The sequence below is a fragment of the Sciurus vulgaris genome (assembly GCF_902686455.1).
Source record: "Sciurus vulgaris genome assembly, chromosome: 13".
Lineage (NCBI taxonomy): Eukaryota > Metazoa > Chordata > Mammalia > Rodentia > Sciuridae > Sciurus > Sciurus vulgaris.
Window position 1 is genome coordinate 26,531,402 of NC_136474.1, and position 18,823 is coordinate 26,550,224.

General features: G+C 40.1%; 1 protein-coding gene across 1 annotated transcript in view; it reads left to right on the forward strand.

Annotated features, from left to right (window-relative positions):
* Positions 1 to 15,487, forward strand: part of PTPDC1 (protein tyrosine phosphatase domain containing 1) — a 71,677-nt gene extending 56,190 nt beyond the window's left edge. The window contains 14 exon segments of the mRNA XM_079109075.1: positions 493 to 573; positions 775 to 893; positions 1,870 to 2,007; positions 3,716 to 4,555; positions 4,558 to 4,819; positions 4,821 to 4,857; positions 4,860 to 4,883; positions 4,887 to 4,910; positions 4,912 to 4,952; positions 4,954 to 4,975; positions 4,977 to 4,979; positions 7,927 to 8,112; positions 10,409 to 10,519; positions 13,235 to 15,487. Coding sequence (XP_078965201.1) covers positions 493 to 573; positions 775 to 893; positions 1,870 to 2,007; positions 3,716 to 4,555; positions 4,558 to 4,819; positions 4,821 to 4,857; positions 4,860 to 4,883; positions 4,887 to 4,910; positions 4,912 to 4,952; positions 4,954 to 4,975; positions 4,977 to 4,979; positions 7,927 to 8,112; positions 10,409 to 10,519; positions 13,235 to 13,354 — 2,008 coding nt within the window. The 3' untranslated portion in view covers positions 13,355 to 15,487.
* The last annotated feature ends 3,336 nt before the right edge of the window (positions 15,488 to 18,823 follow it).

Below are 18,823 nucleotides of genomic sequence, written 5' to 3' on the forward strand. Positions count from 1 at the left end.
TCAGCATTTATTTATAACCGTAGGCCAGGATTTATGCTAAAGACTTTGCATCCACATCATGTCAAATTCTCATAACAACCCTGTAAAGCAGACATTATCATCCCATTTTAGTACCTTAGTTTAATACCTCAGTTACTGGAGTAACCAGAAGCGCCTCCCAGCTGGCCCTCCTCATTTAGTCACTAACCATGGGTAGCTAATCAAGACTGTTATCTTTGCCACCAGCTGAGGTTTCTCCATCATGCCACTGGAATCTTTTGAGAGTGCTTGGACATACTTTGTCAGAGTACATAGTATTTTATGTCCTGAATTTTTTTCTGGGACATTAAGAAGCTTGAAGGGTTCTTAGAGCTGTAATTACAGTGCAAACTTGAAGCCAGATTTATATAAAACTGTTCTTAGAGAATTTAGAGATTGTAGGAAAAGAACCGTCTCTCCATCCTTGGAGGTTGACATCTGGCCTCTGTGTACCACTTCCTCACCCATCTGCAGGGTCACTGACAGCATCCTGGCCATGGCTCGCCCGTCCTCTGAGCTCCTGGAGAAGTACCACATCATCGAGCAGTTCCTTGGGTGAGTGCTGCTTCACTCACTCATGGCATGTGCCTTCAAGTGAAAAGTTCTTTTGTTTTAAAAATAGGCACTGAAGCACTTCTTTCAAAAAAAGAAGTTAAAGTTTGGAGAGCAATTAATAATGTTTATTAATGCCAGAGATGATTCGTTTTTTAAAAAGCTCCAGCTCACAGTTAGACTAATTGCTCTTTTTTCTTCAAGTCATGGCATAAAAACAATAATCAACCTGCAGCGCCCTGGTGAGCACGCTAGCTGTGGGAACTCTCTGGAACAAGAAAGTGGCTTCACGTACCTTCCTGAAGCATTTATGGAAGCTGGCAGTAAGTTCTTTCCTACCTTTCTCTCTGTGAGTTATCAAGAGCAGTACTCAGAGACTTTTGTCTGCTAAGCTCCGAGGTTAAAAAGGTGACAGAAATAAACACTGCCTTGTAGCAGGGCTCACAGAAAAGGAAGTAAATGATCGTAAATGAAGCTGTCATTCTTTGGGATTACTTGACCAAGTACAGGGTTTCTTGTTCCTGCAAGAGGGATGCTGGGAGGACACCCTGCAGGATAAGGCTCCCATTCACTCACGCCTGCAGTGTGTCGGACACGCTTGCCTCATTCCATCCTCACAGTTGTGCAATACAGTTGTGATTTCTGTTTTACACTTGAGGCCACAGAGGCCTAGAGAATAACTTGCCCAACATCTTGGAAATGGCAATTAGTATTAGAAGCTGGATGTGTTCCTCATTTTACTGCTGCCAGCATATTTTTGTGACAATCCCAGATGCTCCTCAGTCACAGGAACTTTGAGGATCCCCTCAACACATGTTTTTCAAACCAGGTTGAACAGGATAAACATGCAATCTGAGCTTGTTTTTAAGATGCTGATGTCTTGCTTTTTCCCTTTTTTTTCAATTCCGGGTAGAAAAATCTGAATATACTACCTTTAGTCATTTATCAGTCATTTAGACACATTTCTGTGCTTAAACAAAAATGAATGCTTTACCTCCACAGAGGGGTAACTTTAGCATGGGTCATTGACTTTATTAATTTGTAATTCTACTTTTTCATAATTCTTTCTGGCTGAGTGTCAGCAAGAAATGTCTTAATATAGAATGTGAGAGAGGTTAACAGATTTAACTGGAAATGTAAAGGGGACTTGCTTTCTTCCAGGTTGGAATAAGTCTAGTGAAATGTATGTGCCTTATAGCTGCATACTTTCCATGAATTCACTCATTTTCTCAAATGTCTTTGCAAGTATTTTTTTCTTTATACTAATTTTGTTTTTCCTTTCTCTTTTCCATTATCTAGTTTATTTCTACAATTTTGGATGGAAAGATTATGGTGTAGCATCTCTCACCACCATCTTAGATATGGTGAAGGTGATGACATTTGCATTACAGGAAGGAAAAGTAGCCATTCATTGTCATGCAGGGCTTGGCCGAACAGGTAAATCTACAGGGTGGTTTTATTGTCTTATAGGCATTTAAATATATAAGAAATAAGCAACACATTTTTATACATAATGTCTTTTAATAATGTAGATTTTCTTAACCAAAATAACAATGAAAATAGCAAGCATTGTTTCACCCACTACTTTCTAAACATTTTATATTTGCTCTCTTTTAAAATCTTTAGCAACAGTGTAAGCTGAAAAAAACTGCAGTTTGAGAGAACTTAAGCAATTTGCTGCATTTAGTTAATGCCAGGGGTAGCTTTATATCCATTGACTGTCTTACTCCAAAGCTCATGTGCTCTCTGCTTTTAGAGGTATAAGGTTGTGTTTGTGAAGAGTTTCTCTTTACATAGAATTCTCTATAGAAATTAGTGATTTTACTTAAAAATTCAGTGGACTCTCATTTTACTGCTGATCTGAGGGCAACAATGAAGGCCTTATGGTCAGTGTCTTCATTGTCATATGGCTCAGTCTGACCAAACCACCTGCAGCTCAGCTCCATCCACAGGATACTAGGTACCTGCTAGGGGATTTCCCATCTGCCTAGGAGCAGCCTGAGAGATAGGACTCTGTCCTGCTCCAGATGGATAGCTCTTTGGGTCCAGCTCACATGTTGCCGTTCCTGGACATTGCACTTGATAGTTCTGCAGATACTTTATCTTTGCACTAAAGATCTGCTATGTCCTAGTGAAAAACATATTGTGCCTTACTACAAACTGGAGAGCATGTAGCTTTCAGAGGTTGATTTCGTGTGTAAAAAGAGGTTCACAAACTTGTGAATTTCATAGGTATCGTTGATTTGCCTTTTACTTTATTAGTCAATTATTGTTTTGGAAAAGATTGATAATTGTCTAGTTACTTGTCTTAATTAGATGTTAATTGGTGTTAATATTTACACTGGTAAAGCTGTCTTACGACAAAACAGTTATCTCATGGTCTGGAAAAATACAGATTAATATAGACAGAGTCTATAAGAAGGATTGTCAGGAAGAAAAGTAGGTAGTGAATATGAATACTCTCCAAAGAGATGTCCAAATAAGGAGAGGACTTCACTGGAGCATTCTGGTGGTTGATGGCAAAGATGGCAAGGGTTCAAGTTCAAAGTGGTTGGATGGGTCGGTCGAAAATTTTCAAGAGCTGTTCAGAGTGGAAACAGAAGCAGACTTGTTTTCTTCCAGGTTGGAGTTCCAGGCACAAGGCTGATGGGTAGGCCAGATTCCAGTTCTCTCAGTAATGCCTCTCCCACTCCATGCCTCCTCACCTGCCAGCTCTGTGCTAGCCCTTCCTTGGGGTATGCAGGTGACTAACTTAAAGGGAGGGACCACCACACAGATCTGTAAATAAAGCTTATTCAATAAGAGAAGCACAATAATAAATGCCTGTACACGAAGTTACAAAGTTATCCTTGTAATTGTCCTTCAAATGTGCCTGTGTTTATATGACTTCTTAACATGTATTCAAGTTTTAAATCATCAACGAAGGATAAATAAAATCAATAAATGATGGACAGGGGCTGTGGCTCAGTGGTGAAGTACTTGCTTAGCATGTGTGAGGCACTGGGTTCGATCCTCAGCGCCACATAAAAAATAGATAAATAAAATAAAGGTATTATGTCCATCTGCAACTAAAAAAATTTTTTAAAAATCAACAAATGAAACTATAAGCTTTTCTAATAACAATCTTCCTTTGTTCACTATTTAGGTGTTTTAATAGCATGTTACTTAGTTTTTGCAACAAGAATGACTGCTGACCAAGCAATTATATTTGTGCGGGCAAAGCGACCCAATTCCATACAAACCAGAGGACAACTGCTGTGTGTACGAGAATTTACTCAGTTTCTGATTCCTCTCCGCAGTATCTTCTCTTGCTGCGATCCCAAAGCACATGCTGTCACATTAACCCAGTATCTAATTCGACAGCGTCATCTGCTTCATGGTTATGAGGCACGACTTCTGAAACATGTGCCGAAAATCATCCACCTGGTCTGCAAATTGCTGCTGGACTTGGCTGAAAACAGGCCAGTGGTGATGAAGGACGTGTTGGAAGGACCTGGACTATCTGCTGAAATCGAAAAGACTGTGTCTGAGATGGTCACGGTGCGACTGGATAAAGAGTTACTGAGGCACAGCAGTGTGGCATCAGACCCATTTAATCCTACTGCAGTGGTGGCAGAGTTTGAGAATCAGGATGTGATTCTTTCCAATGAGCAAGAGTTTGACCCCCTTTGGAAGAGGCGGAATGTCGAGTGCCTTCAGCCGCTGAGCCATCTGAAAAGGCGACTCAGCTACAGTGACTCAGACTTGAAGAGGGCCGAAGCTCTCCTGGAGCAAGGGGAGACTCCATGGACCGTGCCTGCCCAGGACTCGCTGGGCCATAACCTCCAGCAGCAGAAGCCCGTCAAACATTGTTACGTCCCACCATCTCCAGAACTCGAGTTGCAGAAGGAGGCATTGGTCCGCAACACATTTTCTTTCTGGAGTCACTCGAAGTGTGGAGGTTTGGAAGGACCCAAGGATGATGAATCACCACTTTTCGTAGGAGAGACATTCCAAAGGAAGTACAACGAAGTAGAACCTTCTCTGTGGGTATTTCAGGTTCATACAACCCTGGGGAACCAGTTACACCCAGCTGTGCCAATGTCCACAAGGACATAAACCCTTCTCATCAGCAGGTGACCCACTGTCATCCTGAACCGCACGGTGGTCAGGGCCGGGGCTCTGTGGAGGAGGAAGGCAGGACTTGCTGCAGCCCTCCTCCAGACTGTGCTTCAGTCCCAAGACTCAGTTCTTGGTTGGATCATGAAACCAGAACAGCAATGCCTATCTGAAGCAGTGCCGCATGCTGGACATTGCCATCTGAATTGATGCGTTGAAGACGAGGAAGAATACTGGCAGCCCAAAGCCCCTGGCAAATTTAACGAGTTTGTAGAAAGGAGGAAGTGAAAAGGAGGTAGAGATGTGGGCAGGTATTTGAATTTCATTTAATTATATATGTTCAGGAAAATACGTAAAGCAAAATATGATGCATTATGCAGACTATTTGTTATAAAAATGTGTTTACATCACACTTAACTTTTGAACTTTAGGTTTCTCAGATCTGATGTGATAGAAGTGGCAGGGTAGTTGTGTGGTTTCATTTAAATCTCTGTGTGCATGAAAGTACTTAAGACCCTGCTTGGTCCACCCAAGGCACTGATGCTGCTAGCTTCCTTCTCACTGCATTTGTGGAGGCAACCAGCCTTCAAAAGATGGCATTAGGAACTGAATCAGACTATCTCTAACCTGAGCCTAGCACAGAGCCACACACAACCACCGACCTTGAGACAGATAGACAGACATAATAAAATAATTTCCCGATATCATTGGCACCAGTGTTGAGTGAGGCCTGCCTGTGTGGTCACCTCTCCTCAGACTTGCTGATCCCCTTCCAGTGAGGCCACTGTCAGCATTTCAGGAGAGCAAATAGGAATGACCACAGACCACCATGGTGCTGTTAGTTTATCTGAAAGGAAGATTTTGAGGTCCATTTCTTGACTTTTATTTAAATTACAATGTGAGATTTTAAATTTTAATCCCCCTTTGTGTTATATTTTCACTAGAAAGACAGTGTTAAGTTGGCTGCGCTCTCGTTGCCCTAACTGATTCAAGCACCTGGTCCAGAGAAAAGATAGGCATTATAAACCCAGTTATCAGAAACAGGCAGACTGCCCTGACATGCAGCTGACCTGAAGACTGATCAGTGGATCTCAACTTATCAGCCTATAATCTACTTTAGTAGTTACTCTTCATATTATACTATTAATTAAAGAAGGCATTACATTTCTAAGAGTTCTAGTATCTCTTCAAATGTAGAGGCATGAAATTGTTTGAATCTGTATGAGGGTGGATCTCAACTTATCAGCCTATAATCTACTTTAGTAGTTACTCTTCATATTATACTATTAATTAAAGAAGGGCGTTACATTTCTAAGAGTTCTAGTATCTCTTCAAATGTTAGAGGCATGAAAATTGTTTGAATCTGTATGAGGGGAGGAGGGAATTTTGATAAAAATCCATCTGAATTACAGTATTTTGCCTAATAGTTAAATGTATTATTTTCTTCGAAGATGAATTTTCTTTATTTTATACTGCAAACTGAAAAGTCTTCCGTTCAGTCAGTAAGTATTTCTGTGTGTTACTGGGTGTCAAGAGATGTTAACAAGCAAGAGAGTCTTCCGTTTTAGGTAAAGAATGTGGTGCCCCCACCCTTGGGTCAGCCCCACATGCCCCTCAGCCAAGTACCTATGTGCAGCTTGTACCTGTACTGACGGCCCGGACTGGTTTGGGACAGACTATTTCAACAAGTAGCAGTACCAAAAAGCATTTTCTGGAGGTGAACATAAACTTTGAGATAGTTTCCCCTCCTCCATTTTTCTTTTTAGATTTATTTTATGTCTTTCAGTAGTTTTTAAAAATTAGTTAAATTCTGGAAAAAAGAAAACAAACATTATTTAAATAGTATACTGCTGCCTGTGCCTATAATAAGCCCTTTATCCTTAGTTCATGTGATTTTCACAGAAATCCTGTGAGGCGAATGATATTATTTATAGATTCCTTGTTAATCTTATGAATTCAATATCCCAGTTGAGGAAATTAAGGGTCATAGAGGTTAAGTGACTTGCTCAAGGTCACATGGCTTGAGAACAGAACAGCGATGATGAGTACAGCTCACATGTTTAATATTTTCCATTATATCCTATGTCTTCCCCTTAATCCCCGGGAAAGTCTCCGGGAGGTTGGTAACGTGATCATTTCACTGAGAAGGCTTTTGAGTAGCATCAGTTCTGTCCAGCTTGTCTTTTCATGAGCTACGTAAAGCTGAACCAAAAGCTTCTGTTACATACATGATCTGTGGGATGGGAAGGAATGCAGACAACTAAATCATTGGTTGGTGTATAAGATAATAGAGAAAACCCCCCGTGCTGGAGGGCTCTGTGGCACAGCAGACACAGCTGGAATAAGGAGGAACACCTCCTTTGCCATTTTCCAGCTTTGGAGCTCCCGGGCGAGTTATTTCATCTCTCATTCATATCTGTGAGCAGCCTCCCTCTGGAATTGCAGTGAAAGTTAGAATAAGTCAAGTGTTATAGTTTATGTCCCACAATTAGTGTACTGCAAATATCAGATGGGTGAGTGGGCCACAGTTATTAACACTTACCATTACTGCACAACTACATTTGATTTACTAAAACGTAAACCTGATCCCCATCAGAAATTAGTTAAAATTCTATTTCACTTTTACCCAGCCCTCTGTGAGGTCAAGTTTTAAAATCTCATGCTCAAGTTGCTCCAGGTGTTTGAAGTATTAGCAGGGCTTCCTAGTTATTTTCACCCTAGAGAGTTCCAGGATGCATGGCTTGTTATTCGATAAATTTTACATAGAATTCTAAAAAGTCATTTGAAAGAAATACATATACCACACCTAACCAATTTGCATTCCCCTTTTTTTCTTCTTTTTTTCTTTTTAATGCATTCTGAAGTTTTTAATCGAAAGCTTTGCCTGAGATCCCAGGTTAATTTATAAATGTCCCCTTATTTTTACTTTTACATCTATCATTCTGCTTCACTGCAATCAGTACTTCTGTTTGTTCATCTAAAAGAAAGACTCCCTCTTCCTGAACTGCCTGTGTGGTCAGCACCAGCGCCTTATGATTCAGAGCGTTGACCTCCGCAGAGGGAGACTGAGGCTTGGAGAAGTTCCCTGAGTTATGCTCAGCGCCTTGACCTGGACGCGTTGGGGCTGGGGTGATACCAGCCTGCACCCCAGAGCCTGAGCCTTCCCTCTCCTGAGCAGCCATGCATCCAGCATCAGCCCATACGCCTCTCCGCCTTGTCTCTGTGTCTGTCTGTATTTCTCTTTCTCTTCCTTTTTAGAAAGAACTGAATTCCCGAGATGGAGCTTGGGAAAGAATATGTGGTGAGAGAGATCCTTTCATCCTGTGTGGTTTGATGTGGTCTTGGGTGGAGCAACTAAAGGAGCCTGTAATCACCAAAGAGGATGTGGACATGCTGGTTGACAGACAAGCAGATGCTGCCGAAGCCCTGTTCTTATTAGAGAAGGTGAAGTAGCTGTTGGGCCAGCTCGTGAATGTGACTTAGGCCCTCAAGACAAGTTTCACACACTTAAAAAATGCATTACAAAAGGCAAACTCATGTACAATCTCATATCTAGGTCTAGTTTATTAGTTGTTCCAAGGTAAGAGAAGAAATTGAAGGTACTGAGGTACTGAGAAAGTAGCTCAATGCTTGCCTAGTGTGTGCAAGGTCCTGGGTTCCAGCTCCAGCATTGCAAAGAGATAGATGAGAGAAAGAGAGAAATTAATTCCATAGCATAAACATTTAGAAAATATAAAAAATTAAAAACTTTCCATAATCCTAGAAGACTCATATCAAATATTTTCAAATCTTTTAATCTTGTCAATACATTTATTTTAATAAAAATTATTTTAGCATATAATTTTATATTTCATTTTTGCTCAAAAGTATATTTTATAAATTCATGTTATTTATACAAGTAGTATAAGCTTCTCATAAATATTGACTGCAGTGGGGGTGGAGTTTTAACATAGGGATATGTCATGAACCCCTTTTTCACTGCTGAATATGTTTTAACTTAGGTAGTATGAACATGTACATGTGAAAACTATGAGGTAGGTTGGAATATACACTCCCTTGTAGTTTTTAAAAGGATGGTGCCATATATATACATATACATATATATAATTTATATATTATAAAAAGTAGTTATGGTAGGTGACTTCAGGGAATAATACTGGGGAAAATGGATCTAGGAAGGAAGAGAAACTTACTTTCATTTACAATACTTTCATACAATTCAGTATTTTAAACAATACAGAGATACTAAAATTTCTGTTAAAAATAGGTTTTTTTATTTTAGGAAACAGTGTTGTCGCATAACAACCTTGAGTTACTTAGTATAGTGCAATGTCTCATTGTTTTTAAAATCTCTCCTTGTTTCCAAATCTCCACTAAAAATCTGTGACTACACATACACAGACGTACCCTCACAAACATGCATGCACACAGAGACAACACACAGTCATGCAGTGCACATCTTTTAAGAAAAGATTTTTCCTGTATCTGGAGTCCTTTTCTTAGGGTATTTTTTTTTTTCAGCAGTTAAATTTTAGAGATAAAACAGGAGAGGGAGTTAGGAAGGAGATTAATTTGTGGGGCAGCTACAGGCCAAGCCCTTCAGGAAGTCATTTCCATGGCTCTTCTGTTCATCTGGATAGTGCTTGGAGATAGAGGACCCCTCTTACAGACAAAGCAAGGTGAAGCAGCTTGCTCAAGAATCCTGGCATGTGTCACAGCCAGGATTCAAACTCAGATCTCCTTGGCACAAACCCATGCAAGCTCTGTCACATCAAACTGTCACACCCATTTTATCATAATTTACCCCAGCCCATATGTACGGAACATTTATATTCTTTCATGTTCTTTACTTTCATAAGTATCATTATAATGATAATTTCTGTTTACAGGTCTTTCTGTATTTCATATTTTGCTCTTAAATTTCTAGAAGTTGAAATTGGTGGGTTATGTCTTGGATATATACCTTTCAAGGTGATGGAGCCATCTCCTCTGTTGAGGTGGGCAGTCCCCAGCAGTCAAGTCAATAGACCCATCCTTATCAGGTCTTACCTCCTCAGGCTGGGCTGCCTCTCTAGGTATTGCTTAAGGGGACTGGTCTCTCCCTTTCTGCATCTGCTAACCTCTCCCTGAAGCATCTACAACAGGCTGGGCACACAGGTACTTGCCTGGTGCCCAACAGATTAGTGTACAGATCACCATGATGTGTCAATATCTACTAGCCAAACTGAAATGATTACATCCAGAAACAGCAAGAAGGGGAAAATCTATTCAGTACACTGCAGGAGAAACATTTGGTTTTTGCACTGATCTTCAGATTCAGTTGTACTTTTTTGCAGTAGGTAACTACCTTTGATACTGTATCCTGAAAGATTTTCAGATTTTATTAATACGTAACAGTAAATACTTGGTAGAGCTCTTGGTAGGTACTTCAGCATTTGAGATTGATTGTTGGGTCACATAATTTCATTGATTGTTGGATCACATCATTGATTGTTGGGTCACAATTTCTCATTTTATGATTTATGGAGGCATTTTTCTTTTTCTTTTTTGGTACCAGAGATTGAGCTCAGAGTGCTCAAACACTGAACTACATCCCTAGTCCCTTTTTTATATCTTAGAGACAGGGTCTCACTAAGTTGCTCAGAGCCTTGCTGAGCTGGTGAAGCTGGCTTTGAACTCACAATTCTCTTGTTGGAGGCATTTTTCAAACGAGTTTTTGTTTTCAATTTCTGCACGACAGGGACAGCACCAGACCATCCTTTGCGTGTTGCATTGCATAGTGAACCTGCAGACACTTCCCGTGGAGGTGGAGGAAGCTTGCCTTGCCCACGCCATTAAGGCCTTCACTAAGGTGGGTCCAACTCTTCCCACCCCTTTCCACAGCAGAGCAGCAGCATCTTTGTAAACCAGAAATCCAGAGGTCACCTTCCTCCTCTAAAATAAAATATTTAGCTTTGTTTCCCCGTAATGGAAATGTCTTTGGCATTTCTGTGAGTAGTTGCAGAGTTGGAGCCAAAAAATTAAAAGTTTCCAGTGATATTAGGAAAAGCTGAACTAGGGCTTTTTTGAAAGAGGATCATTGGAACAAAGAGCTTTTATACAGAAGAAAGGAGAAACAATTGGGCATTAAGTATTTTTAAATCATGTGCCTTGTAGGAGTCAGAGAATGTTTTCTTGTTGAGCCAGTTCTACCTTGGGCTTAAACAAGAAACCATCTATTGAGAATTAAACATCAACATAGCTGATTCGGTACTGTGTCCTGGTTGGCAGATCCTAAGCAAAGAGTAAAAAAAATATCTCCTTTCTGTGCACATCCTTTTGGCTTGCAGTAGTATTTCCTGGCTGAAGAGAGAAGCCAGGTTCATGCCAAGAGAGAATATCACCCTCACCCCTTCACCTAGTTTGTTATCTGTCACACGTGATATGAATATGTCATTAAACAAAAAGCTCAGCTTTTGAATGGTCACATCTATGGTAAGCACTTAGATAATAATATCACTTGGATGATAATAGCACTTAGTATTTGTGCTCATTCATACATTGTGAAGAGTCTTCATTGTTAATATTTGTCCAGTCTTCCCTTCAGCTCTTTCCAAAGTGATATCCTTGTTACAGGCTTCCTTGTGCCTCCTCTGGATTTTATGACCTTAAGCACTCAACATCCTTTCAGTCTGTTTTCTGCAACTCACGTGGTCCTTTATATCTGTATATACATTTCAGTAGCCTGAGGAACCGCCCATCCATGGGAAGAGGGTTGTAGTTTGGTGTTTAAGAAAGTCAACAAGTTAAACTGTTATTAGTGTTAGTAAGGATTTTTTTGCAAATAGGATAGTGGTTTAGATAAAATCTATAAATTGGACCTGTGAGAAAAATTATTAGTTTTGGCCTCTCAGAAAGCAGGAGGAATTCTTCTGGCCTTTTAAGGGAATACCAATGAAGAGTTAGATCTATCAGTTGTTCAGAATCTCTCTGTAAGTTAGAAGACATCCAACCATGGGTCTCTGCATCCATGCATAGTCCGATGATCTAGGCACTGACAGCTCTGCCTGAAGGGCAGAAGACACCTTCTTCTGCCTTCCCATGTGATGAGACAGTGTTTCCCTCCAGTGCAGAGACTGGCAGGTTGGCTTGCAGCTCCCTTATAAAATATTGGGATTTTGTGGCGAGGGGTATAGCTCAGTGGTAAAGCACTTGCCTAGTAGACATGAAGCCCTTGGTTCGATTTCCAGGACTGTAAAATAAAGGCAGAGATATTTCCTAGAATTGGGGCTCCTCAGAACTTTGGATTGTATAGAGGAAAATGGGGCGGGAGGAGTTGGGGGAAGGAGAGATAGTTGACTGAGACATACATCATTACACTATGTACATGTATGAGTACATGAGTGGTGTGAATCTACATCGTGTACAACCATAGATGAAAATGTTGTACCCCATTTGTGTACAATGGATCAAAATCAAGTCCGTAAAAAGAAAGGAAGAAAGAAAGAGTGAATGAATGAATTGGGGTTCCTCAGATGTGACACAAAAATCTCTGCTGTTCAGACTCTTATCTGGGTCCTTGAGTTGCCCCTCTGGGCTCGGAGGCTAAGAAAAACCCACAAGAGCGCAAAGCACATACCACCAGGAATAGAGCTGTTTGTCTCTGACCCAGGAACTTCATTTCTTCTGCCCATGTCCCTGACTGGCAGGCAAGTAGGGTAAAATCTCAATCCTCTGCAGTTGTAGAATCTATCTGAGAAGTGATTCCAAAATGAGAGAATCTGTGAGCCTGAGATCCTGATTCTCTCTCAGTGAATCACACATTAGCTTGGGAATGGTGCAGGGGCTTGCTCTAGTTCTCAACCCTTCCATCACTTCTACGTCCTCATCTCTGGGTTTTGTCTTAACCTAAAATATGGCAATATGCCCAAATCTGGGCAAGGAAGCCAAGAATGTTTACATGGTTCCTTCCCAGCAAAGAGAAAGAACTAACTTTCTCTAAGGTTTTTATATGGACAAAACATGTACTAGATGCTCATAGGTATTACATTTCATTTATTCTCACAAAAATTCTAAGTCATTGGGTATTGTGGTCTCTATTTTATAGAGGAGAAAATTGAAACCCAGTGAAATTATGAGATGGGGATACATAGCTGCTAGGGTCACCCTGACTCTAGTCCAGAGTGACTGTAGGGTCTCTTAGCTCCACACTTACCACTGATGTGCTTTGTTGAATACAGGAGACCTTCTTACAACATGAGTGATTAGCTTTTAAATTAAAAATGCGATTCACACTCACTGGTGACTTTCTTCATGATTTCGGTATACGCGATTATACAAAATATGCAGGCACTAGATTTAAATTTTGAGTTTTCACTCATAAGTTTGGTACTGACACAATTAGCAAATAGTTCTAAAGTAGCCTGTCAATTAAAATGTGTGAAATTTATTACATGTATTTTTTTAAAAGCTATAATGTTGTTTATATAGTCTTAATATTTTTCTTCCCCCCTTTTTCTCCCCAAATAGCAACTAGTTAAAATTCTTTATGTTACAGTGGCTGAATAGAAATTTTCTTTGCCACCAGGTTAATTTTGATTCTGAAAATGGACCAATAGTTTACAACACCCTGAAGAAAATATTTAAGCACATTCTGGAAGAAAAAAGGAAAATGGCAAAGGATAGTCCCAAGCCAGGCCTCTTGTGAAGCTGAATTTCTCCTTGTGATGAATATTTCAGACTTAAAGATCAAGATGGCATTTCTGTTCACATGTGAATAAGCTGAAGTTTGTGGAGCTACTTTTTCTCATAGCACTTTATTTTGAAAGCTGTTGGCTTGTGCTGAGAATGATTATTCTTATTTGGAGCAGTTATTTATTTTAAAATATCCTTGAGCTGTGTCTTAGTCTTGAAAAATTGCCATAAAGTTGGTGCCACTTTTTTTTATTTATTTGACTGAATTAATATTGTTGTATTAACCTTTTAAGTATGTGTGTTTACATCCTTAATTCTTTTTGACATTTTGGAAAAAAGTAACTCTTCTCCCAAAAACATTTATTTTCTTGGTAGAACTTTTCCTAGAGACTTTACCAAATAGATAGTTTTAGTAGTAAAACTTCACGGTGTGTGCATCCCCCTGGACACGACCTAAGAAAGTCACCAAGTGTCTTAAACTGTTTTATATTTGTTACTAAGAAGGCTATTAATACATTTTAAAAGAACTTTTTAAAACTTTGTTTGAAATTTCTTGATTTTTCTTTTTATAAATGTGTCAGAGTTTCAAAGTATATTATTTTTCAAAGCGATGTAGTTTTACTTAAGTGGATAGACTGTGAATTGACTGTGATTTTTTACTTGTAGAAAGTGGGCTTGCCCTTTGTCAGGCTCCCAGATGACCTCCCCAGGCTTGGCCATCACAGGAGGCAGGAGCAACACACCAGGCCTTATTCCCACTCCCCGGAGTTGCTGCTGCGCCAAATCACATCCTTCAGAGGAAGTGGGGTCCGAGTGGGCAGTGTGGGAAGTTGCTAAGGATCAGGACTTGCCTTTGTCCTCCCAGGGACTCCACAGAAAGCACAGCCGTGCTGGGGCAGGGCTCCAGGCCAGCCCTGCTCTCTCTAGGCGCCACAGCCACTCTGCAAAGGCGACTGAGAGCCAGAGTGGCCAGGGCCCGCCGGCCTGCTTGGGCTAATACCCCATCCGCACAGACAATGGCCCGGCACAGGGCCACACTCCCAAATGGCATATGGAGTTCCACAGGCCCACTTGTCTCAGACCTCTGGCTTTGGCTGCTTTTTTGCTATGAGAATTACAATTTTGAAATTAAATTTGACCCCAGGTTGCATTCACCCTAACTGGCTTCAGATAAGAAAGGGTGACTGCCTAAACTTGTTTCTTATAGGCCAAACTATCAATCAGCACTTGAAGCCATAACTTTTATTTAAATTAAATTAATATATGGAGTAGCAAAGGCCAAGGCACAGAAAGGATACTAACTTTTTCAGTAAAAGTCACATTAATCAGACCAATTTCAAACTAAAGACGCTACTACTTAATTTTCAAGATGGAATTTCAGGGGAAGCAAGACTAATTTTAAACAAATGAAATTTCTCCAGCTTCTTCATTTCTGAATTATGGGTCTAGCACATCAGACAATATGTCATTATCAGTCTCACTAACTCTAATGGCAAAGGCTAACTGCAGTCTTCTTCCACTGAATTTTCTTAGGAAATCAAATCCAACAGTCATTGACAAACTAGCTTTCCCACTCCTGAAATGTCTAATTTTTTAAGTGCCTACCCTCGGAAAGAAGAAGAAGAAACAATTGCATTTTATCCAGAGGTACATTATAAAAATAAGATTTTTACCAAAAAAAAGAAAAATGCTTGTCCTCACCTCCATCAACCTCAAGTGGGCAAGTGACACCGCAGCGCTTTTTATCAGCTTTTTTTTCTTTCTTGTTTTGACCAAAAAATTCAGCTATTTGCCTGTGTGTCCAAAATACTTGTTTCAAATTATAGAATAGTCATGTTTTGACCATAGCACTGCACATATGAAAATCCAGGTACACTAGCCTTACAGGAGATGATCTGGCTATGTATAAGTGTTGTATTTATTTGAATAAAAGTGAAAAGAAAAACCCATGACCTCGTCTTGTACTTCTTCGCCTTGACACTCCTTGGCTCGTGCACACCCTAACAGTAAAGACAATGTTGTGCCCTTAAATTATCCTGATGGGCAGATTGAGTTGTAGCCTGAGCAGTCAGCTAGCCAAACTCGAGTTAGTCCCAATTCTGTCCTTCAGTTGGTTCACAATGACCAAGGAGGGAGCGTGAATTCTTTTTTTTTTTTTTTTTAATTTTAATTTATTTTAATTAAAAATCATAAATTTACATAGGGCAATGTTGTTTGATTCATTCTGTTATTTTTTTCCCCTTCCCCCCCACCCCTCCCACCCCTCCCACCCCTCTTTTCCCTCTATACAGTCCTTTCTTCCTCCATTCTTACCACTGGGAGCGTGAATTCTAAAAGAAATGGTTGAGGAAAATCTCCAGGCCAATAAGATTCCTGCCTTCCTATATTTGAATAGATGAGGAGTTCTTCACAGCCCACAGGAACGAAATCTCACATACTGGGAGTTTTAATGTCGCAAAATTCAGCTTAACAGAAATCAGAAGGTCGAGAGCACACACACATTAAGAACTTGCTACCCTAGGCCAACCACATGAATTACCTCCATTCTCTTGATACACTTTGATAAGGCATTATTCATATTTATATGATGAAAGATACCACGTCTCATGAACTCCCCACTACACCTTCCTCCCTACTTGTGCTGCCTGCGTATAGGACTTTTTAAAAATATTTTTTAGTTGTTGATGGACCTTTTGTTTATTTATATGTGATGCTGAGGATCGAACCCAATGCCTCACACATGCTAGGCGAGCACTCTACCACTGAGCCACGACCCCAGCCTTGCCGATAGGACTTACCCAGGAGGAGCTGCCCCGCCTGGAGCACCCACAAGGACCTCAGACCCTTTCAGCACTAGATAGGTTAGAGAGCACCTATTATACATAACTCGGTGGAAACTGCACACATCTTCTGTTCTGGGGAAAATGCGGAGCCAGCTGTTTCTGAAATGTGATGGTCTGTAGCATATGACATTTAGAGAAAGTGATTTCCTACTCCAGAGAGCTTGCTAATGCCCTTTGGGAGGGATTGCTGCTGGTGGTAGAGCTTTGTTTATTTGCATAACTCACAAATATGCTGATTTACTTAGTCATGTTTTCAACCAGCTTCCCAGTTTAATGTGAGAATAAGTATGTGCTGTGTCACTCAGGATTTCATGAAAATAATTGTATATCATAATTCAGTAGAAAGTTTTTCCATTTTCTCTTAGATGGAGAATACTTGCTTATAAGCTTGGATGCTATTTCAGACTATTCTCTAAGATGTCAAAAGAATATCCAGGGGCAGTGTGTTATAGACAGTGCATGTCCCAATTTCTTGACATCTTAACCCCCCCAAATAATGTTAAGGGTTGATTAAAAGGGTTTACTCATAGGACCCTTGTTTTTCCAAATTAAACAATGTATTTTCAGAGCAGGTAAATCAAGAACAACATTCCTTTTGGCGATTTTTGTTTTTATAAATGTGGCCCAATGCATATTACCTAAGGGAATCTTCTCAAGGCTAGATGGTTGAAAATTATTTACCAAAACAAAGTGCAGGAGAGAAATTTTAAAAATCCTGCTCCTTAATGCTATTATTTCTTTTTAAAATATGCTTTCAGGCATGAGTTGATCTCTGATTAGCCCAGTAGTGACAATAAAATTGATGTATAAATAATCACAATGGACTCAAGTCAGTAGTAGAATTTGATGAGCCTTCATTCTAAGCAATCCAGTCACTAAAAATAATGTCCCAGTATGATTTAAACATCACAACACCTATTGTAATTAAAAAATTTCATGGAGCCACTCCAATTATACAGTGAGAGAAGGTTGCCTCTTTTTTTATTAAAATGCAAAGATGTCTTATCCTTAACCTTTCCTGTTTTGGGGTGACAATTATATTTTTAAAAATGGATTCTTATTTACCTGACCATTAGGTTGCAGTTTGTCTCAGTACCCTTGGGTTTTGATTTAGTGAATTGCTTTATTATTTTCTTTCTCTTCTTAGTTGGGCACGAGCACACCTGTAATCCCAGTGACTTTGGAGGCTGAGGGAAAAGGATCTCAAGTTCAAAGCCAGCCTCAGCAACTCAGCAAGTTTCAAAATGACTCTAAGCAACCTAGCAAGACCCTGTCTCAAAAAATAAAAAGGGCTGGGGTTGTGGCTCAGTGGTTAAATACCTCTGGATTCAATCCCTGGTACCAAAAATAAGCAGGCTTTGATTTAGACTGGTCCATATTTAATGACCATTTTCATAGGTAATAAGAATTTGCCAAATAATTGGTCATTTCATATGGTTCAACCTAGTATTAAACTTAATGTTCCTGGGCCTGGTAGATGACATTTCCTAAAGTTTGGTAAGGTCTTGATTAGATTATTTTCCAGCAGAGCCTATAGGCTCACAGATTTCCAACAGAAAGGCAAGAGAGCTTTATAAAGCTTGCGTTCTTTCAGCCACTGGATTGTGCCTCCTGTGCGCTTGGCCTTGGGCTGATACTGGGGATACACAGGACTCGTTTAGTCGGTCAATCACCCCCTTATCTAGGAGTCAAGTTCCTGTGGTTTGAATGTGCCCCCAGAATTCATGTGTTAGAAACTCAGTCCCCAATATAACATGGGTAACCTTATGGGAAGTGTTTGGGTCATGAGAACTCCATCGTGAGCAGGTCAATGCCATCACGGAAGGGCCTAGGAGAGGGAGTTCGGTCATTTTTTGCCCTCTGCCATGTGGCGATACAATATTCCTCCTCTCCAGAGGACACGACATTCAAGAGACCATTTGGTAACAGAGCAGGCCTCAGCAGATACCAGACTTGAGAACTGTAAGAAATTTGTTTGGTATAAATTACTCAGTCTCGGGTATTCTGTTATAGCAGCACAAAATGAACTAAGACAGAAATTGGTCCCAGATGAGTGGGGTGTTGCTATAACAAGTGCCAAAACGAAAGCAGCTTTGGGACTAGGCAATGGGTAGAATACAGATCAGTGTAGAAGAGAAAGAGAGAGGGAGAGAAGGAAGGAAGGGAAAGAAAGAAGGAAGGATTTGCTGTAGGCAAAACATAAATTCTGGTAAGGGCTCAGAGGAGGGAGAGAAGGAGGGAGGAAGGAAGGAAGGAAGGGAGGGAGAGAGAGAGGGAAAGAAAGAAGAAAGTGTTGCTGTAGACAAAACATTAATAATAATTCTGGGGGCTGGGGATATAGCTCATTTGGTAAAGTATGTGCCTTGCATGCACAAAGCCCTGGGTTCAAAAAAAAAGAACAATTCTGGTAAGGGCTCGGAGAAAGAGTTCTTAGATTTTCTTAGATATTCTTAGATATTATTCTTAGATATTATTGTATCATTATTATTGTATCATTAGATATTATTAGATATGTATTATTGTATCATTAGATATTATTGTAGTGGTTGTGATCAGAATGTTGGTAGAAATGTGAACAGTTAAAATCATTCTGATGAAGTCTTGAAATGAGAAATGTCTTACTGGAAACTAGGAGAAAG